The following is a 23,342-nucleotide window of genomic DNA, read 5'->3' as shown; positions in this document are numbered from 1 at the left end:
CAGCTTGAACAGTCCCCTGCTGACATGCAGGGTCCACGGATTCATCACGTTTTCTCCATAGCCGTACACGTCCATCCTCTCGATACAATTTGAACGAGACTCGTCCTATCAGAGGAAATGTTCCAGTCAACGACAGTCCAATGTTGGTGTTGACGGGCCCAGGAAAGGCGTAAAGCTTTGTGTCGTGCAGTCATCAAGGGCACACGAGTGGGCCTTTGGCTCTGAAAGCCCTTATCGATAATGTTTCGTTGAATGGTTCACACGTTGACACTTGTTGATGGCCCAGCATTGAAATCTGCAACAATTTCCGAAATAATTGCGCCTCTGTCACGTTGAACAATTCTCTTCAGTCGTCGATGGTTCCGTTCTTCTAGGATCTTTTTCCGGCCGCAGCTACCAGATTGAAACTTCCTGGCAGATTAAAACTGTGTGCCGGTCCGAGACTCGAACTCGGGACCTTTGCCTTCCGCGGGCAAGTGCTCTACCAACTGAGCTACCCAAGCACGACTCACGCCCCGTCCTCACAGCTTTACTTCCTGCCAGTACCTCGTCTCCTACCTTCCAAGGTACTGACAGAAGTAAAGCTGTGAGGACGGGGCGTGAGTCGTGCTTGGGTAGCTCAGTTGGTAGAGCACTTGCCCGCGGAAGGCAAAGGTCCCGAGTTCGAGTCTCGGACCGGCACACAGTTTTAATCTGCCAGGAAGTTTCGTATCAGCGCACACTCCGCTGCAGAGTGAAAATCTCATTCTTTTACCAGATTGCTGATATTCACGGTACACTTGTGAAATGGTCGTACGGGAAAATCCCCACTACTCGGAGATGCTGTGTCCCATCGCTCGTGCGCCGACTGTAACACTAAGTTCGAACTCACTTAAATCTTGATCACCTGCCATTGTAGGAGCAGTAACCGATCTACCAACTGCGCCAGACACGTGCTGTCTTACGTAGGCGTTGCCGACCGCTGCGCCGTATTCTGCCTGTTTATATGAGGGCTATTCGGAAAGTAAGGAACGATAGTTCACGAAATGGAAACCACAGTGAAAATCAAAACTTTTTTGTTTACAACAGTTAGATACAACTTCCAGCTCCCAATCTTCAGAGCCGCCTATCCGACTTAGATGTTTGTCGTAGTGTTGTAGCATATTTCCGATACCCTCGTTATAGAAGGGAGCGGCCAGTGCTTTCCGCCAATTTTCTGCGCTGGCCTACAGCTCGTGGTCAGTGCCAAAATGTTGTCTTCATAGCCAGCTGTTCATGTGAGCAGAGATGAAACTCAGAGGGGGACAATTGCGGGCTGTATTGTAGGAAAAACATTTCCAGCTGAAAACGATGCAGAAGCATCTTCATTGCCCCTGCAGAATGCGGTTGAGAACTGTCTTGAAGAAGAAAACGCACGACAGTTATGTAATGTTGGCTGCATAGCTTCAGGCAAAATTTCTCACCAGGCCCTCGTACTTGGCGGCAGACACTAGTGTTCTAGGTATTTTTATATGCTCCCTGGTTTCTCAGAACTAAAAAGAACGACGGGCATACTAGAGACACTGTCCAACACACCTGTGGAAAATTTCGTCGGATTTTCACTGTGGTTTCCATTTCGCGACCGATCGTTCCTTACTTTCCGAATAACCCTCGTATATCTCCGTATTTGATTGCACATGCCTATACCAGTTTCTTTGGCGCTTCAGTATAGTATTTAGTTCACACAGTTTCCATTTGGCTTCTGTCCACCCCTGGTAGCTGCGTGGTCAGCGCGAAGGAATGTCATATCTAACGGCCTGTGTTCGATTCCCGGCTGGGTCGGAGATTTTCTCCACTCAGGGACTGGGTGTTGTATTGTCCTTATCATCGTTATTTCATCCCCATGGAAGTGGCGTCAACTCGAAAGACTTGCACCAGGTGAACGGTCTACCCGACGGGTCGGCCATAGCCAAGCGGCATTTCCATTTGGTTTCTGGATGGCTCAAATGGTTCAAATGGCTCTGGGGACTATGGGACTTAACATCTGAGGTTAACAGTCCCCTAGAACTTAGAACTACTTAAAACTAACTAACCTAAGGACAACACACACATCCATGCCCGAGGCAGGATTTGAATCTCATGTCCATTATAATTATCCGGGCTGTTATGCCGTGGTCGGTTGATGAATTCTGTGTCAATTCCCAACGTTTCGTCTTCGACTACGGGAGACATCTTCAAGTGGGTCCGTATCTCGATGGAAGGTCCAACACACCCACTGGCTCGCTACTGACTGCCGCTAAATTCCGTGTCCGCGCGCTCCCACGCCGCGGCGTGACGTCACGTGTTTTGAAAACGTCAGTGCAATTGGCCGCTGTCCGTCGCCGTCGATCGCCGTTGCCATCACCCAGTAGTGGACGGGTGGTACACATCTCCTTTAACACCGGCATCCATATACCGTTTAATTTCATGCCCTCCTCCTTTCGGTTGAAATTATTTGGGTGTTTAGCGATTTCGATTGCCTCCCTGTAGAGCCTTTCGTAATATCCCCTTGTGGCAGCTAGTACTTGCGTCTCCCCGAAACGAATATTGTGGTTCCCTGGCTGGAAAGCATGCTCCGCAACAGCTGATCGTTCCGTTTCTCCTCTTCTACAATTTCCCTTGTGCTCTTCCAAACATTTAGAAACTGTTCTTTTAGTGGTACCCACATAAACATCTCCACAGCTGCATGGGATCCTATACACTCCAGCTTTTTCCAATGGTTTGCGAGCGTCCTTGGCAGGCTTAAGGTATTCCTGTATCTTCCTGGTGGGCTTGTAAATTACGGTAATATTCCGCTTCGTCAAGATCCTCCCTATTGTTTCTGTTACATTTTTAACAAACGGCAGGAAAACCTTAGATTTTGCAGTAGCCTGTACGTCAGTATGATTTCTGCGTGGCTGCCTCAACGCACGTTTTATTTCGGCGGACGAATATCCGTTCATCATTAGTGCATTGTGGAGATGTTCCATCTCAGCGTCGAGCAACTCAGGTTCACAAATATTTCTAGCTCTGTCCGCTAACGTCTTGATAACACCACGCTTCTGTTGTGGGTGGTGGTTCGAATCCCGGTGTAAATAACGGTTCGTGTGCGTGGGTTTGCGGTATACTGAGTGGCCCAAACTACCATTTTCGTTTCTAAAAACAAGCACATCGAGGAAATGTAATTTGCCGTCTACCTCCTCCTCCACCGTAAACTGAATCTCGAGTTTATACTGTTCAGATGTTCGTGGAACCGGATTAGTTCCTCCCTACCATGTCTCCACAGCACAAACGTGTCATCCACGTATCGGATAATTATAATGGACATGATATATCCGGCCGTGAAAGTCTACATTTTAGTATAGGATTTGAATCTGCGACCGTAGCGGTCGCGCGGTTCCAGACTGAAGCGCCTAGAACCGCTCGGCTGGCTTGGCTTCTGGACAAAACGTTATTTGGAGTGGTCAAGATAAATCGGATACACCGTATATCTTTGATTTAACGCGACGTCGTTCCCGCTTCTATGGCTACGGTCAGGAGTCCGTACCTTTGATGGTGTTTACCAGACACTGTTCCCGACACTGGCGTGTGACAGAGCGGTGTGGTGTGTGGGTGTTGCAGCGGACGTGCTGGTGGAACGAGGTCTGCAAGGAGGAGTTCCAGACGCTGTTCCGCTGCAAGTGCCCCGTGTGGTCGTTCTGCCGCAGCCCGGGCCGCTACTACAACGCCTTCTGCACGATGACGGGCACCGGCTACATCTGGACGCAGCCCGAGCCGTCGTGGGGCCGCCGCCAGAGCGCGCCCGGCGCAGACTTCGAGGCCGCCGAAGGCGGCGACCCGCAGCAGCGCGCCAGGTGCCCACCCTCACCTCACCACTCGCCCCCCTCAGCCACCTTACCCACAGCTCTGTGTAGTGCTGGGAAACATGGCCAAGTTGCCGGAGGTCGCCCAACTGGGCGTGTCACGATGCTGCTCATGCAGGGTGCTCATCATTAAAGTCCCAGTTTCAAAACACTGTAAAAGGAGATCCACTTCTCACAATGTCGTGAGACTGGAAGAGCATTTTATTCACGTGCGGGGAACCGTCATGAAAGAAAAAGATAACGAAAATTTGACTAATACACGGTGACTTACAGCTCTGTGTAGTACTGACAAACATTGGTAAGTTGCTGGAGATCGCCGTGTTGGGCGTATCACGATGCTGCTTATACAGCATATTCATATTTAAACTCCCAGTTTCAAAACACTGTAAAAAGAGATCCACTGCTCCGAATGTCGTCAGATTGGAACAGCATTTTGTTCACGTAGGGAGAAAAGTCATGGAAAAAAAATTAACAAAAATTTGAAGGGGGAAGGAAAATTCGTGCATTCGTACTTCGCAGCGTAGTTCCTCACATATTAGCAGTACAAAAATGTCTCTCAGAAAATTGCGTCTTAGGGATATTTCGGGCAGTAAACGGAAGTTGAAGATTGGAAATCTGGCAATAATGTAATCACATTTACGGTAACTGCCTCTGTCAGCATATAGCAGCAATGCTGGGCAGTTGATGGAGTCGCTAGCGTTTCGAGGAAGCAGGAGATCGAGGGTTCGAGTCTGGGTGGAGGCGTCTTCTTGTCTGCTGCACGTAGTCTGCATGGTAAGATACCTGGCGTCTTAGTCGTCGTACAGCATTTTACAGTGGGTCTTCTACAAAACATTCCAGGAACGTACTACGATCACAGAAATGGAACTACAATCGCTTTCATTGGTCAGCTTTTAACGAAGCCTTTTGCACGTCGTGGATGCGAATTTTTTCGTGCCACCGCATCTATTAGATTCCAAACCTGTTCTCTGTGTACCCTCCCCCAACGGGCCCATCGAAATTATTTGCAAAGCGCGTTGCTAGCCCTATTGGTGACGTAAGGAAATGTAATGGACCTGAACTCGCAAGAATAGTAGTTGATATTAACCGATCGGGCCATTATGGCAGAGTATACACAAAACAAGTTTGGAACCTAGTAGATGCAGTGATGCGAAACAATTCGTGTCCATGACGTGGAATTGGCTTCTTTACAAGCTGCCGAGTGAAGACCGTTGTACTTCCATTTCCGTGTTCGTAATAGGTAACTGCAAATGTTTTATAGAGGGCCCACTGTAATCGCTGTATGACGATTAAGACACTAGATACCGTACCACGCATAATGCTAACCTAAAACGCTATCAATTGCTCCAACTGCACTCGTACTATGTGCTGGCAGAGGTAGTTACCGTACATGTGATTACATGTTGTTGTTGTTGTTGTGGTCTTCAGTCTTGAGACTGGTTTGATGCAGCTCTCCATGCTACTCTATCCTGTGCAAGTTTCTTCATCTCCCCGTACCTACTGCAACCTACGTCCTTCTGAATCTGCTTAGTGTATTCATCTCTTGGTCTCCATGATTTTTACCCTCCACGCTGCCCTCAAGTACTAAATTGGTGATCCCTTGATGCCTCAGAACATGTCCTACCAACTGATCCCTTCTTATAGTCAAGTTGTGCCACAAACTCCTGTTCTCCCCAATTCTATTCAATGCCTCCTCATTAGTTATGTGATATACCCATCTAATCTTCAGCATTCTTCTGTAGCACCACATTTTGATAGCTTCTATTCTCTTCTTGTCCAAACTATTTATCGTCCATGTTTCACTTACATACATGGCTACACACCACACAAATACTTTCAGAAACGACTTCCTGACATTTAAATCTATACTCGATGTTAACAAAAAAAAAAAAAAAAAAAAAAAAAAAAAAAAAAAAAAAACCATAGTTAAAATGGCTCTGAGCACTATGGGACTTAACTTCTGAGGTCATCAGTCCCCTAGAACTTACAACTACTTAAACCTAACTAACCTAAGGACATCGTAGACATCCATCCCGAGGCAGGATTCGAACCTGCGACCGTAGTGGTCGCGCGGTTCCAGACTTTAGAGCCTAGAACCGGACGGCCACTCCGGCCGGCCGATGTTAACAAATTTCACTTCTTCAGGAAAGCTTTCCTTGCCATTGCCAGTCTACATTTTATATATTCTCTACTTCGACCTCTCACATATTAGCAGTACAAAAATGTCTCTCGGAAAATTTCGTCTGGCGCATATTTCGGGCAGTAAATGGACGTTAAAGATTGGAAATCTGCCAACACTGTAATTACATGTTGGGTAACCACTACTATCAGCAGATTGCAGCAGTGCTGTGCAGTTGGTGTGCAGTTGCTATCGTTTTACGGTAGCATGCAGCAGGTCGAGGGTTCGAGTCTGGCTCGAGGCGTATTTGTTTTTATCTGCGAAATGTAGTCTGTGTGGTAAGGTACCTGACGTCTTAGTTGTCATACAGCTTTTACAGTAGGTCTTTTACAAAACATTTGCAGTTACGTACGACAAACACAGAAGTGGAACTACAATCGCTTTCATTGGTCAGCTTTTAAAGAAGCTTTTTGCACGTCGTGGACGCGAATTGTTTCGCGCCGCTATATCTAATAGATTCCAAACCTGCTCTCTGTGTACTCTCCCCCAATGCGCCAATCGAAATTAATTGCAAAGCGCGTTACTAGCCCTGCTGGTGACGTAAGGCCCTAACGAAATGTAATGGACCTGAACGTCGCAAGAATAGTAGTTGATATTAACCGATTGGGCTATTATGGGAGATTATACACTAAACAAGTTTGGTACCTAGTAGATGCAGTGGTGCGAAAGAATTCCTGTCCATGATGTGCAAAAGGCTGCTTTACAAGCTGACGAGTGAAAACGATTGTACTCCCATTTCTGTGTTCGTAATAGGTAACTGCAAATGTTTTATAGAAGGCGCACTGTAACCACTGTATGAAGATTAAGACGCTAGATACCATACCACGCACAATGCTAACCCAAAACGCTATTAATTGCTCCAACTGCACAGCGTTGGTGCTATGAGCTAAAAGAGAGAGTGACCGTACATGTGATTACATTGCTTCCAGATTTCAAATCTTTAACGTACATTTACTGCCCGAAAAGTGCTCAGGACGAAATTCTGCGAGAGACATTTTTGAATTGTTGGTATGTGAGGGATCGCGCAGCGAAGTCCGAGTGCTCGAATTTTTCTTCACCCTGTATATGGCGATATTAGCGGCAGAATATGTACACCCTCAGACGCAATATACACGGCTGTTTCTCAGTTTGAGTCCGAAATTCCCTACATGACTGCCTCTGACAAGGATCGCTCGTTGCTGGTAAAGCTCTTTTACAAGAATGGATGACTGATCGCCAGTAGCCCTCGAGAAGATCCGTACACTCAAGGGTATGAAAAAAAGGCATTGGCCCGACGTGTGCTAAGCTTCTCAACAAAATCTTTACAAAATACGAAAAGACAGCTTGTTTTGAATTGGAATGTGGAAGAGGGAGGAAAGCATTTGACCCGATGTCTGTCGAAGATGTGGCCCCGGATTGCAGGAGTAGTCGAGCTGTAGTGTGCAAACATGCTGTGCACCGGGAATTGCCCGAAAATTGGTCATTTTTTATTTATTTATTTTATTGCAAATTTAAAGATCTCTTAACTGACCTTTTAAAGCAGATCGTACATCTTACTGCTTTCGTTTGTCATCTTTCTTGCAGTTCTTTTTTATTTTGTTTTTTACCTACAACATTTGAGAAAGAATAATACTCTTTTCAAATAACACTAATATGAGGCTGCAATATAAATAAAATTTCGTTGTTGTAAGAGGAGTGTAAAAACATGATAGAACAGAGGAGAGATTTGTTAGTGCTATCACCGATTTTGACTGGCGGTGAATTCCTCGGAATGAGTTCTTCGAGCTGTTGACCGCCAGTCACAACAAAATAGTTTCTAATTAGTACTAGAGAAATGGTATTGCTAATCCTATGCAGTAACATTAGATACTCATTCGTGTACAGCACTGGGAGCTTTCTTGGCTAGGTCGCCAGCACCGTACAATACATTTACTCTAGTGCTCGCTATCTTTAATGTTATTTGACCGATATGTACAGTTTGCCAGTGGATTTTCGCATGTTATATCTTTCTTATTTACCGTTACAACTCGTCTTCCTCCTGTTCCTCTTCAGTGTCACTATTTTTGTTGTTACTGTGAGTGTCGCTGTCCACCCTCTATAGATAGTTGTTTCGTTGTATATTTTGTAGGGATGTCTGTTACGTTGTGTCGGCAGGTACTCTTCATGTGTTGTTTTGAAATACTGTTTGTTAATGCATTTAGTTGTGCGCAATCTTTTTCCTCCTTATTGGTGTGTTGTCTAAGCGTGCTGTGTGCCTTTTGTTCTCGTATTGCCCGCAAAAGGAGACAAGAAGACAGTGTGTTCTGGAGAACCTTATTCCTCGCATGTGTGTGTGTCTCCGACTCACGCGCTTGACATGCCCGCAAGCACGGTGCATAAAATCCTACGAAACATCCTACATTGATATCCACATTAAAAACACCCACCTTTGGAAGTTGCTTCCTGCTGAACTGCGAGCAAGACAAAAGTTCTCTCTGGAATTTCGTGCTCGCTTAGAAGTGGACATTGAATGGCCATAGGACATTCTGTAGACAGACGAAGTCTATCTCCAAGGACATGTCAATACGCAGAATTGCAGAATATGGGCAACGGAAAATCCGCATGCACAGCGATCGGTACCACTTCTTTTTGCAAAGGTGACTGTGGTACGAGTTGACGGCATCGCATATCGTTGGGCCGTATTTTTTCGACGAGATGAGTCCTGCGGATCCTGTTACCGTTCGTGATAAACACTATGGGCGTCTTTTGTGCACCAACATCATTCCAACACTTCAACAACATGGATGTGCGGGTGGGATCTTTTTAATGCAAGTTGGCGCGCCTCCGCACATTACACAACCAGCGAAGTGAGTGCTGCTGTGGCATTTCGGAAATGGGGTAAAATTATCAGCCGTCATTTTTCTACAGCCTGGCCCCCCAGATCACCCGATCTTAATCCGTCTGACTTCTAGCTGTTGGGTTATCTGAGAGATGTTGTATTTAGTGCTCGAATTATGAACTAGCTGAACTGAAGGCACGCGTTGCGCAACGCATTCTGAACGTGACCCCCAAGACACTCTTATCTGCTGTCGAACATGATGTTTCTCTATTTCTCCTTGTGGCAGAAAATAGTGGAGAGCATATATTGAAAATGCCTTGCGCCAGCCTTCTGACACTTGAAAGCTGACGTCATCTTGCTTTTATGCGCTTTCTTGGCCCCAGGACAATTATAAACAGAAGCCAGTTTGCTTTTGGTGCGGTTTTTGGCCCCAACACGATTGAAAACCGATGTCATTTTGTTGTTTAAGCGGGTTTTGGTATCAGGGTAATTAACAACCAACTTTTCCCATCCTATGTGATAAGAACTTGCCGTGGTGGATGGGCTTACTTAACAAGCAGTTCCACAGCTATTGACTGCCAGACTTGTGTAGTCATGCACGCTGAACAGTACGCATAGTGTAGTGGGCGATTCAAACGATAGCTGTCGTATTTCGACTCACATGTCAGTTGCAACCGACCCCAATTACGTTCATACGCTTTCAGCCCCATCTACTGATAAAATTTTCCTTAAACTGGTACTCGTTTCACGATATCCCCCCCCCCACCCCCCCTTTCTACGTCAGTAATATACTGTTCAAATTTGACGTCATTCTGAGCTGTGGTTCTCTTTCTATAGCGTTTTGAAACTGGAGCTTCAATTATGGACAACCTCTACATTGATCGCTACATTGTATTCAGCTCTTTTTATTAAGGGAGTGAGCTCAACTGCCTCGCCCATTGATAAGGTAGAGCGCGATGTGCAAACTGAACTTCGAATTTTCAGCAAGCAAAAACAGAATCATAAAAATATGCTTTCTGACAAGGTCAAACCAGTTTTCGTCATTCTTTTCAACAGTCATTAAAACCTACTATAGAAGCAATCTCAGACGCTTTTTGTGTTGTCGTAAGTATCGGTAGCTTTCAATTGATCTCGAATCCTCAGAAGCAGAAAAAGGATAACTAATATTAGGTCGCAGAACGCAGTTTTTACGAGAAAAAGTCGTAATTGCAACACAAAAATCGAAATTCTGGAGCAGATTCCGTGACCCTTCAAAAGAAATTAGCGGAAACAAAGCATATACTGGTCAGCAGCCATGCTTCTCCGCCATCAAGGCTTAAAAACGAGAGTATAGATTTCTTCTCAGTGCACAGCAGTGCACAGCTTTCGTAACCGCTCATTTATTATAAAGACAGAATCGCGGTATATTATACGCTGTACTATGTAATACTAGTTTTGTATTTTTGAAAGGATTTTTTACTGGATCAAAACACTGAGGAAACAAAGGCATTATGGACAGTGGGAAAATCAATGATCGGTACCCGCCTTAGAGATATATCACAGAAGTATGAGGAATTCACAGGATTCTTGCCTGACAGCAGAAGTGTATTTAAGATTACAGTGGTGTTGATATGTAAGATGTTCAGTATACTGCTCGTCACAAATCTGTTCAAATTAAAACACTGCACGACTTTGCTACGTGATATATTCGTCGATGAATCTTGAATCTTGTAATTTACGTTAATGCATAGAAATTGTGTTTACTGCACACAATAGAGTTTCTCTTGTTGGATACCAATCAGCTCCACTGATTTTAATCTCCCAGATTCGTCTTTTTATTGCATATCTTCCTGCAGAAAATGTCTGTAACGTTTCTCTCCCTTCTGGCCACGAAAACTACAGCTTGGATCACCAACACGAAACTCTTGAAAATGCACAATACTTCCTAAGATACACAAGGAATTTAAAGGCCCAATAAGGCGGAAAATATCAAATTTGAACCAATAACCAACTACAAATGACAGCAAGCGGCGGGGAGAAGGGTGGCCATATTGTTCCTATACAGAACTTTTTAGCCTTAACTTCCTTCTGGCTCTCGTTCGAGGTAGGGTGGTTTCTCACCTCGGTTTACGGTTAAACTCACTTGTGAGTGCTCACACCAAATGACTCGCGTTGCCAGTTCTTCCATTTTCTCATCCGCAATATAAATAGAAAATACGAAGGATGAACATCCAGAATGAGATTTTCACTCTGCAGCAGAGTGTGCGCTGATATGAAACTTCCTGGCTGATTAAAACTGTATGCCGGACCGAGACTCGAACTCGGGACCTTTCCCTATCGCTGGAAGGATGAACATTTTAGGTTAGTCTTTACCTTGACTGTTATCGGTATAGAATGAAACAACAAGTTTACTGTTATCAATCACTGTTTATCTATATCCATAATGCGTTTCTAAGGTTTAAATCTCCATCATCAGGTGGATTTGCATGAGCTAGTACGACTTGTGTGTGTTCTGTTATGGCTGTGGGTAGCCCGTAACGCTGTCTAGTTACTCCAAAGTCGTAACACAACACACACATGTCGTACTAACACACGTAAATCCACATGACGATATAGGTTTAAACTTCGAAACACGTTGTGGATATAAATAAACCGTGACTGGTATCAGTAAACTTGCTGTTTTGTTCGAAGTGTGAAGTACACGAACTTTGTGGGAATATAAACTGTTCTCTGAAATGTCAAACTAACAGCCAGATGTCGCTAAGTTGCTGCCACGATACTTAGGCGCAATCTTCTGGCGATCTTTAGGCGTACACTGACCTAATGCCACCTAGAAAACAAAGCATCGAGCTGTGACGTCATGACAGTGGCTGAAATTGCTAACAGTGGCTGAAATTGCTAACCGTACTGAAGCCACTGCCTCAGTGACTGTTCTGCGTGCTCTGTTGCACTAGTTCCTAAAACAGAAAATGTCTCATAATTGATTCGAGTTATACCAATGCTGGAACTTATATGTTTTAAGTGTTGCAAATATAATGTTACTATTAGGTAACCAACTCACAACTTTGAATTCATGTACAGTGTGTGCTCTATTATAGGTGCAAACGAAAGGGGCATGTACAGGACAATGAAACAAACAAATCTTCCTAATAAACATATATTGGGAAACCAATGATTTTCCTTATATGAATACCCTGTAATAAAGTCTCCAAGGATCCAAACTGCAGATATGCACTTGACGACACACACACACATTCCAACAAGTATTCCGCATGGTCACAGACGGCAGGCTTCAGCATGTCTCCTCATCAATACCTGTACACGTTCAAAAATCTCAGGCATGTACTGAATGCAGTGACAACCATTCACAATACGTTCCTGAAGTTCATCAACAGTATCAACACCAACGCTTTTAAAAATCACCAATAAACAAATAAATCAACGGGTTCCAGTCGTGAGGGTTTGGGACGCCATTGCGTTGGTGAGCTATGACCGATGCCCTCGCTGTCGATGAAGTGTGCTACGTATTCCCGAACAGGCACATGAAAGTGTGTCGGTGCACCACCACGCGAGTGCTACATACGCATCCTTTCGCCACAATGAATATAAACCCAAAACGTGGTCTTAGGCATGAACAGTAGCAATGGACTGACAGCACTTGTGCGTACGTCGTAATGGGAAAACCACTGGTTTTGAGGACCTACATTAGCATTATTTGCTTGTTTAATTGTCCTCTAGTCTCTCCTGCCATTTGTACCTATAATAGGCAAACGCCATATAATAATAATAATTGTAATAATTTTCTTTGCAGACGGAAACTATGACAATCATGAACACTTATAAAACATTTACTCCAAAATTCGCTTACAGATTATAACCTAAAGGGTTTATTGTCATTTTTTCTTTTAAACTGACAACAAAACAAGACAGAAATGGAGAAAACAAACCACTCGTTTTTATCGTAAAAGTATATTGAATTATGAGGTATGTTCAATAAGCAATGCAACATTTTTTCCTCGGCCAATTTAGGTTGAAATAACGCGGAATTTCTTGAGGCTCGTCGTGGAACACGCCCTCTTCAGACCCTATAGTTTCATGAAGTTCCGACGGTGTCGGCGTTATACGCAGCCTTCAAGATGGTGTCTGTAACGGAAGTGCGTTCCAAACAAAGAACTGTCATTGAGTTCCTTTTGGCGGAAAACCTGACCATCGAAGATATTCATAGCCGCTCGCAGTAATTCTACGGATACCATACAGTGAAGAAAAGCACGGTGACTTGTTGGGAGAGACGTCTGTCATCATTAGGGATCAGATTCTCATCCAAATGTACATTTTTTACACTACTGGCCATTAAAATTGCTACACCAAGAAGAAATTCAGATGATAAACAGGTATTCGTTGGACAAATATATTACACTGGAACTGACATGTGATTACATTTTCACACAATTTGGGTGCATAGGTCGTGAGAAATCAGTACCCAGAACAACCACCTCTGGCCGTAATAACGGCCTCGATACGCCTGGGCATTGAGTCAAACAGAGCTTGGATGGCGTGTACAGGTACAGCTGCATAAATGCATAAATGCACACACATTAAGGGATTATTACTGCACGAACTTAGTCACACTCATGATCCCAACAAGGCTGTGCAAACCTCTCAGATCTAGCTTGTGGCGAAAGGCCGCACTCAGCTGTGATAGATGAAATGTTGGAACGCGCGGACACTCTCATTCGAGGTGATCGTCGGATCAAAGTCTAACACCCCGCTGAATAACTGAACATCTCCGTTGGCAGTGCTAACGCATTCGTCCACTAATTGGGGTACTCAAAAGTGTGTTGCCAGCTGGGTTGTCCGCAGCTCGTGGTCGTGCGGTAGCGTTCTCGCTTCCCGCGCCCGGGTTCCCGGGTTCGGTTCCCGGCGGGGTCAGGGATTTTCTCTGCCTCGTGATGACTGGGTGTTGTGTGATGTCCATAGGTTAGTTAGGTTTAAGTAGTTTTAAGTTCTATGGGACTGATGACCATAGATGTTAAGTCCCATAGTGCTCAGAGCCATTTGAACCAACTGGGTTTCTCGCAGCCTAACAGAAGACAATAAAGAGCAACGAAGGACCATCTGTGCGGAATTGCTTGCGCGTTACGAGGCTGATCGTGACAATTTTTTGTCGAACATCGACACAGGTGATGAAAATGGTCATCACTTCGAGGCCGAAATAAAACGGAATCCATGGGGTGGCGCCAAACCAACTCACCTTCGAAGAAAAAGTTTAAAGGTGCACCCTCAGCCGGAAAATTCATGGAGACAGTTTTCTGCTACTCTGAAGAGGTTATTCTGCTTGACGTCCTTTCTCATGGTGTAGTGACAAACTTGGAAATGTACTGTGCTACGCTCCGGAAATTGAAGAAACGTCTTCAGCGTGTTCGTCCCCACAAAAGTGTAAACCAACATCTCTTTCTCCATGATAACACAATGCCTCACTCAGGTTTGGGCACTTATCCTGAATTTCGCACCTTCTGACTTCGATCTGTCTGGTCCATTGACGGGTGCACTTCACGGGAAGCGGTACGAGCGTGATAGCAATTTTACTGATCCAGCAAGAAGTTGGTTCCGACGTCGACCATTAGAGTGGTACAATGCTTGCATACAGGGCCTCCCAGTAAGGTGGCGAAAGGCCGTCGCCCTGAACGGCGTTTATGTAGAAAAATAGGGTTTTGGGGCCAAAAGAGTGGTTAATAATATGGTGTTTCGGAATCCTGAATAAAACCAACCCGGTTCCAGAAACAAATGTGTTACATTACTTATTGAATGCCCCTCATATAATTACTTTTGTGACTCACAAGTCAGTAATTCTTGCCCCCCCCCCACCCCCACACACACACACACACAGGCACGCACGCACGCACACTTACAACACTCACAGAAAGAGAGAGAGAGGGGGAGAGAGAGAGAGAGAGAGAGAGAGAGAGAGAGAGAGAGAGAGAGAGAGAGAGAGAGAGAGAGGGGGGGGGGAGAAAGGAATAAGTACACGTTCTAAGTAATAATACACGAAAAAATTGATCAATACGTTAAGTAGCCAATTATTATTTTGTGAGAAGATGCAGTACAATCAACATTTCATTCTTTTGGGCACGGTTGTATTTTCGTGTGCCCTACGTCATTCATCCTTCTTTGTAAAGTTAATTAACAAATATTTGCACAGCATGTCGTTATACGAATTGTGACTGACTCAAGTGTGTAGTTGTTTATACAATCAAATCCATGGAAGAAATGTCGGCGAATGTTATTGGTTGCTACTTTCGGAAGCATACACTTTTGATTTTCATGCTGTTGGGTAAAAATTTCCCTTCTTTGGGGATTTTTAGAAGAATTAAATGTACATTCAAGACACGCATGACTACATCTTTCACTGGATATGTCAGTCCTCCCCTACCCTTAATCAATGCTAAATCATCTGCTTGTTTAATTTCTTCAGCGGTGAGAAAGTCTTTACAATAAGTAGAGGTAGGGGTGTAAATGTGGAAACCCAGTTTGTTTTTGTTGTATAGAAGAAATGTTTACTTCTCTTTCAGCTTCAAAAATTAGCCAAAGCTAATTCATAATGTTTTAGCAATGGATGTAATATTATGAAACACAAAACCTAAATATATTAAAAATTAAAAAACAATTTCTACTTGCACAACTACTCATTAATTTTTCAAGAAGTGCGGGTGATGTGGAAACGCCTTAAATTTGTGGGAAACTGACTACTTCAAACGAAAAGTATTAAAAATTTTAGATACTATTTTATTTTATGTTAAATTTAAGCTACACAAAAATATTTTTAAACGCAACTGTAATAGAAAAATGCTTTATAAGTGACGTTCATTTGCAAAAATCGCATATGTAAATATCCTCTTCATTTCTGGCACACAAAGAGTGACTCCATTCCTCACACACTACACACTTAATCCACAATTCTCCCCGAACGACTTTAGAAAATGCGCCTCCACAAAAAATAGAAATGGCATCTTATTCAGTAGGTTTTTCTTTCCCAACTGGGAGATTCAAATCTGACTCGCCTGAAGAGACAGTTGGTGCATTGGGCTCTTCATCTGAATCCTCAGATAACTTAAGGAGTGTTTACTGTACTCAGCTTCCAAAATATCAAAAAACTTGTCTACAGCTTCTTTGTTGAACCAGTTTGCTCTCGAGAATGAGGTCCTCATAGGGCTTGTGAATTTATTTCTGTGTCGTCTAAGAAAAAGGTCAAACCAAGCTCTACCAGCAGAATTTGAAGTAAAAGGATGATTAATATTATTTCTTTCTGCTAGCTGATATGCCTTTGTCTTGACATCTAATCTGATAAGGCCATAGAAGCCAGTATCAATTTCAATGAGATACTATACCAATTGTTTCTCAGTAGCATCAGGTAGTACAGGTTTACGTCCAAGTCTCAAAGAAATACATTCTTCAGGTGACATATCACTATGCACAAACTTTTGAAGTGTCGTCTGAGGTACACTGAAAGCTTCTACTGTTCTTCTTAACCCCACCTGCTTTTCCCTTAAGGCTATTATAGCCTTAATCATGTTTTTAGCATCCCACTTCTTCACAATAGCTCTTGGTTTCCGATCAGTCAGCTTTCGCGGCATCTAGAAACAGACGAAAAACGTATTATAAGTAATGTATTTGATGTTGGTATTGTGGAAACGTTCCCACAATGCCATCGTATGTATGCTTCCACATTACCTACACAAGGGCCATTTTAAATTTCGGTAGATTATATTAAGCAACTATCCATTTAAGGTTGACAAACGGCTGCTAAAACCTTCTACACACCTTCCTTTGTAAGCTATCAGACGTAAAGAAAAGATAACTACAAAATATGTAGATAAATCTAATACCAAAACTTACCTCGAAAAAGGTTTAGAAAACGCGCGAACGTAAATTGCATCTTTGTCACGGCGTCTGCTGCTCAACTGACTGCTAACCTTCTACCGTGACAAATGGGCACTATTGTAACAATTTCTGGCTGCCCTGATAGAATGCAGCACTCTGCAGGCCAGACACTAGACGTTTCCACATTACCCACACGCTTCCACATTTACACCCCTACCTCTACAAGTTTTTTTAAGTATCTAGTGTGAACAATAGACTGACATTCAGTGGAGTAATGGCCAAATGTAGTAGTCCTCTATTTAATCAACATCGTTATCATCTGCTACTGCATATAAGGGCTCTGGTGCAACTGCATCTTTTAAGTTTGGGATTCAACAAGAAGTCCATATAAGTGCACCACCAAATGCTTTAGACTTTAGTACAACAGCAGTGACCTTAATATTTCCCTATTTCAAACACCTGTCTTAAAGACCTGTGGTCATTTCCTCCATTTAGTTGGCAGTGTTTCCCAAACCTGTCCTCTAAACTCTCTGGTTTGTACTTTTCCAAGATGCAAATATATTTTCGTTATCTCAAAAAGCCACTAATTGCTTGAATCAATTAAGGCAGCAGTAGTGTGTTTCAGAGCGGAGTATGTTTCTCTGGTCGGCTCCTTCCATCAGTGAAATCATGCCATGAAGGCAACCATGGCAGAAAGTTTTTCAAAAAATTTAGACTATGTTGTGAAGTGACAGTGACAGTGACAGTGACAGGCTCCTGGGAAACACCCCCTAGCCTTTCATCTTTAGGCAGTATTTGAACATCAACAACAGCTCATCACTGACCTATTGCTTTTATAAATGTAGCAATACTCTTCCAGTTTTATGTTCCTTTCTTCAGCCTAAGTGGTGAAAACTAACAACTGTCATATTATTAAAAATACACAATGCTACACATTTTGCCGTTCAGTTTAATCTGGATATAGGAACCTAAGTATCAAAGTGCTACCATATTGCAAACAGTTCACATTTTTCTGTTGTATGGAGTTCCTTCTATGCTGTACCAGTTGCCCTTAGCTTTTAGTCCGGTTTCCCTTTACACCTTGGCCCTGGGCTCGTGCCGGTATAGCTGTACTACTGCTGTCTTCTTAGGAAATGGGAACGGACAGGAGAAAGTGGAACATGTTCTGGAATTCTGCATGTTCGTAAGCTTTTGTGTAGAGAGGAATGTGTCAGCAAAGGAGTCTTTCCGGTAAACTTTCAATTTGTGGTTACTATTTTCTATCTGTTAGTTGATGTCTAGAGTATTAATGATGGAATCCCATAACTCCATTTTGGCTTTTATATTATATTTTCCAAGAACCTCTGATGGAATCTTTCCACAATTTACTTTTAAATTCTTCTTAATGAAATCGTCTCAATCGTTTATGCATTCTACGCCACACTCTGCTGTATGACTGCCTCGAATGCACTGTTTTATAAATAGTCTCGAAGAGTCTTTGAATCTTCTAGGCTAGAAATCTGCTGTGCAAACAAATACGTAGGGCATCCAGGCAGCCTTGGTGCAAATATGGAGATAAGTAAAAGAGTAACCTGGAAATTCTTTGTACTGTACTTGTCTTAGTGTGTGTATCATAAGCTCATACTGGACCTTTTATCAACATCGTAACGAACTCGATGCGCAATTCATTTTTTAAAAATTGATTATAAGTATTTTCTCCTAAGTAGTGAACAGATTTTCATCCACGTTTCTTTAAATATAGACTGCCCAAAGGTGCCATAAAGACCGTACCAGTTCTTTGGTCATACATAGTGTTACTGCACAAAATGTTGTCTGTATTAAAATGCAAATCACATACCTAAAAACAAACACACATCTTAGTGTTAGTTTTGATGCAAACTAAACAAAGAAAACTAAGAGTACGGTATAGGAAGTGGTTAATAATGCTTTGTTTTAGTTAATGGTTAGAGTTTTCTATTTTGGTACTTTTTGTTATTAAAAATAATGATTTATTAATAAGATAAATGTGCAGTTACTCATGACAGATTGTTCAGTGTTAACTCAGCCTTTCCTGTGAATTACCGAGATTCATTTTCATCTTAAACCTCCATCAGACAGGAATGTAAAAGCGTTAACCTTAGGACCGTTATCATAGTTCCCCCATAAGTGGGCATAAAACAATTTCGAGGTACTTGGAATGGACACTAAATAATATTCTGACCCATGTATCTCAGTCTTAACGAATGAGATTTCCACCATAAATGCAATAAACGCAGCGATTACAAACAAGTGATTCAGATAACCTCAGCTACATACCTGTGACGTCACAAATCCCTCATACGTAGATGCTACCACCGTGGCCACGTTACCAATTTAGTTGGCCAAGTAGTCACAGTAATTGTGTTTGCTGATGCCAGAAAATACAACTGAGTTAGTCTGAGAAGTGGTTGACGCTGCCTCTATTTGCAACCCTTTGTGCACTGAACCTTAGTAGTTGTCTCTGTGATATTCGTTTGGGAACGTTATTTCTAGTTACCCAGGAATCTGGGTTACTTACTTCAAAGCAAAGACCCATATCTACATCATTGTTTTCCCTCGTGTTAGAGAAAGCTGTAATAAGACAACATAATGTCGTATACTGAGTTCTCTACATTCACATCTATCTGATTGTCTTTTGGCAAGGAAGAAAGGATTTCCGGTTAGGAAATGGATCGTGCCTCTGCGTGGGGTCATATACTACAGTTTTCTTTCACGAATGTCTGGAATTTATTCGTAAATTTCGTGACCAGTTCCTTAGACTCCCAGTCTGTCTGTTGTGTACACGTCTTTGCTCTCCAGGACGTTAATTGAACTTTAACAGTGATTTGGTGCCCAGTGATGTCACTGTCTCTGTGGGGTCGTGCACACTCGTCTCGTATAGGGTGCCTAAGGGATGCTGCGTTCTCGGAATGCTATACAACAATTCAAGCGAATCACATTAATAGTTTTTGTTACAATGAAGAAGATAGACAAAACTTTGTATCACAAGAACGTGTCGCAAGCGATGGGCGACGGGCAAACAGTCAGCGTCTTTCTGTATATACTATGTCCATACAACAGTGGATACGGATCACTAACAATTGCTGTCGTAGTGCTCTCCTATTTCTGTGCTAGTACTGTGCCGCCGAGGCCGGCAGCAGCGGCTCCTTGTATTCTCTTCCTGTAGAGGCCGCTCTTGTCGTCGTGGTTTGTGGTTATGCCGGAACAGCCTCAGTGCCTCTTTTCCGCTACTACAAACATGCATTTTCCTTCTTGACAATTAATCGGCAGGATATGCTCCTAGAATTAGTAATAATGGTTTTACTGGTGTTGGATCAAATTCTTATATTAACTTGTTAATGTTATAGCCTGCATAAAATATTTTTCAAGTTGTATTCTACAGCTTGTATGAAAGACATTTATATATATAGCCACCACAAAACTGCCAAAATATTTCTTTGTTCTGGAATAACTTTCTATAGTATGCCATTGTCTGACAGACCTGGTTATTTAATTTATTTGGTAAATATTAAAATATATTATCTAAAAAGATGCTGTGGTTTCTTGGTCACTGCTAAAATCCTTGGGTAATATTAGGGTTGCCATAACGACTTCCATGTAGTAAGAATGTCGTCTGTATTCGTTACATTAATTGTAATATGAATTTATGATTCGCCTATAAGGCATGGTAGCTGGAACTGCTTCCAAACTGACTAGTCACACAGTCTCTAGAACACCGCTGTATGTCATCCACCTGATTTCTGCTCCGATATAATGTACGTTAAAATTATATACAATATTGACTAAAATAGTCAGTGCTGTTTATGTAACTTTAATGCTGCTCGCCTCATACATTGGTAGTTAAACATACCCTATCTCGCATTACGTTGACTGAGTAAGGACCCTATTTCAGCTGCGGTTTGAGCTGGATAATTTTAAGCCGTAATCCAGCTATATGGTGTGAATTGCAATTGTTACTGGAGTGCAATTGTTCTTGGTAATAGTTTTGTTGTACATCGTGAGTGTATTTACAGGCCCACTTACTTTAACGGCATTATATACGGATATTTTAAAATTATAGACATGTAATACACACCATTTCAAAATCTGAAGTGGTTCAGGTGGCTCTGAACACTATAGGACTAAACTTCTAAGATCACCAGTCCCCTAGAAATTAGAACTACTTAAACCTAACTAACCTAAGGACATCACACACATCCATGCCCGAGGCAGGATTCGAACCTGCGACCGTAGCGGTCGCGCGGTTCCACACTATAGCGCCTTGAACCGCTCGACCACCCCGGCCGGCTCAAAATTTGAAAGTAAGGTCTTTAATTATGTGGTATGTTTACTGTATTACATAAATCTCTTTCGTCATGAAGTTGTATCTCTTACTATGTATGAAGGACATTCAATAAGTAATACAATACTTTTTTCTGAAAGCAGGTTCATTTTTTTCAAGATTCAAATACACCATGTTATTCCCCGCTGTTTTGGCTACAAAATCCTATTTCTCACCATAATCTCCATTCAATGCTCTACCCCATGGATTGCCGTTTTGATTCCAGTTCTAAATGATGAAGCCATGTTTCATAGCCTGTGACGACGTTCGACAAAAAATTGTCACCATCAGCCTCGTAACGTGCAAGCAGTTCCGTCCAGATGGTCCTTCGTTGTTCTTTATGGCCTTTTGTTAGGCGCCGAGGAACACAACGGCCATGCACTGAGTACCCCAACTGATGGACGAGTGTGGTTCAAAATGGCTCTGAACACTATGGGACTAAACTTCTAAGATCATCAGTCCCCTAGAACTTAGAACTACTTAAGCCTAACTAACCGAAAGACATCACACTCATCCATGCCCGAGGCAGGATTCGAACCTGCGACCGTAGTAGTCGTGCAGTTCCGGACTGAGCGCCTGAACCGCTAGACCACCGCGGCCGGCGGACGAGTGTGTCAACACTACTAAGAGAGCCGGCCGTTGTGACCACAACGGCCGAGAGGGTTCTAGGCGCTTCAGTCTGGAACCGCGCGACCGCTACGGTCGCAGGTTCGAATCCTGCCTCGTGCATGAATGTAGGTGATGTCCTTAGGTTAGTTATGTTTAAGTGGTTCTATGTCTAGAGGACTGATGACCTCAGATGTTAAGTCCCATCGTGCTCAGAGCCATTTGAACCATTTTGAACTACTAAGAGAGACGTCCAGTTGTGAAAGGTGGTATTCCATTGTGTTCCGTTGATCATCTCGAATGAGAGTGTAAGCACGTTCAAACATTGCAGGAGTCACTGCTGTGAGTGGCCGGCCGGTAGGCGGAGGATCAGATATGTTTGCACACCTTTGTTCCGATGATGGCAGACGCCTCGCGCAACGCCTCGCCGTGCTTTTGTTCACTGCTGCGCCTCCGTAGACATTCTGCAAGCGTCTATGAACATTTGGAATGTTCTGGTTTTCCGCCAAAATAAACTGAATGACAGCTCACAGCTTGCAACGCACCTCCATAACAGATGTCATTTTGAAGGCTCCTATCGGAACATCACGAAACCATAAGGGCTAAAGCGGGATATCCCACGATGTTCCACAGTAAATTCTACATTTTTTCAACTGAAACTGGCCGAGAAAAAAACATCTGTTGCATTACTTATTGAATGATCCTAGTATTAAGTCCACTTGTGCCAGACAGGGAGACATTGTCGAAATTAGTTGTGGAACAGTGAATCATTTTAGCAGCTTTGTGGTTTTTGCAAGTGAAAATGCTTTGTAACACGCGCTTTGCCTTGCACGTGGCTGGCTGGTGCTGCCGCCGCAGGCCGAGCAGGAACAAGTCCGGCAAGGGCAGCCGCTCGTCGAGCAGGCCGACGCAGGGCAGCGCCTAGCGGCCGCCGGCCACCCCGCGGCCCAGGGCCGGCGCGGGGCTCGAACCCACGGCCGGCGGCGGGCGCGCCCACCAGCCGGACCTGCCGTACGCCGCCGTCGTCGAGGAGCGGCCCAACCCGCAGCCACCTGCCGGCGCGGGCGGCAGCAGGCTACTCGCCTCGGCGCCCTCGGCGCGGGTGTGAAGCGGCCAGCACCTCGCCACAGTGTCGTCTTCTCTTCTCTTCGTGCGTCGCAGAACAACACGTACTTACAGAAACAGAAATCATTGTCCTTGCGCTTAGAGCAAGAAACAGGCAACTGCTTTGCCCTGGATCTGAACTTAATACAAGGTGTATTCCATTAAAATGTGGCGCACATACACGCTCGTCAGTCTAAGTTTATTGTCTTGTCGGAAGGAAGGAAGAAGGAGCATAATTCATGATACTATCGATATCGAGGTTATTACAGATGCAGCACTAGCTCAATTCTAGAGTGTTGGGAGTGGAAATCTGTCTTGGTCTTCTTATATTACGTTTCACTTGTATTCTGTGTCCCATTGAGAGTGGTTTCCGGGATGTGGTAAGAAGTTGAAGATGTGTATTGTAATCTCTCTACTAGTAAACTGCTATTACAATTAAAATTCGGCAGTTGGAATGTTTAATTAGCAGTAGACCTCACGTCTTTTACTGGTATTCGCTTCTATCAATGACCGTGTGCCTATCCAAAACAGTCGTGGCTAACCGCATTACTGTATGTCCTATTACTGAATGAGAAAATACTGAATAACAACAGTTCTAATCTAACGACACTTTCGGAATTT

General features: G+C 43.5%; 1 protein-coding gene across 1 annotated transcript in view; it reads left to right on the top strand.

Annotated features, from left to right (window-relative positions):
* The window catches only part of LOC124616731, a 111,736-nt gene extending 89,155 nt beyond the window's left edge, over positions 1–22,581 (top strand). The window contains exons 3-4 of the mRNA XM_047145093.1: positions 3,598–3,830; positions 22,476–22,581. Of these exons, the coding sequence (XP_047001049.1) occupies positions 3,598–3,830; positions 22,476–22,542 (300 nt within the window). The 3' untranslated portion in view covers positions 22,543–22,581. The remainder of the gene's footprint in view (positions 1–3,597; positions 3,831–22,475) is intronic.
* Positions 22,582–23,342: the final 761 nt, after the last annotated feature.

This window comes from Schistocerca americana, chromosome 5 (assembly GCF_021461395.2).
Source record: "Schistocerca americana isolate TAMUIC-IGC-003095 chromosome 5, iqSchAmer2.1, whole genome shotgun sequence".
NCBI lineage: Eukaryota > Metazoa > Arthropoda > Insecta > Orthoptera > Acrididae > Schistocerca > Schistocerca americana.
Note: the sequence above shows the minus strand (reverse complement) of the source record. Positions and strands in the feature narration are given on the sequence as shown.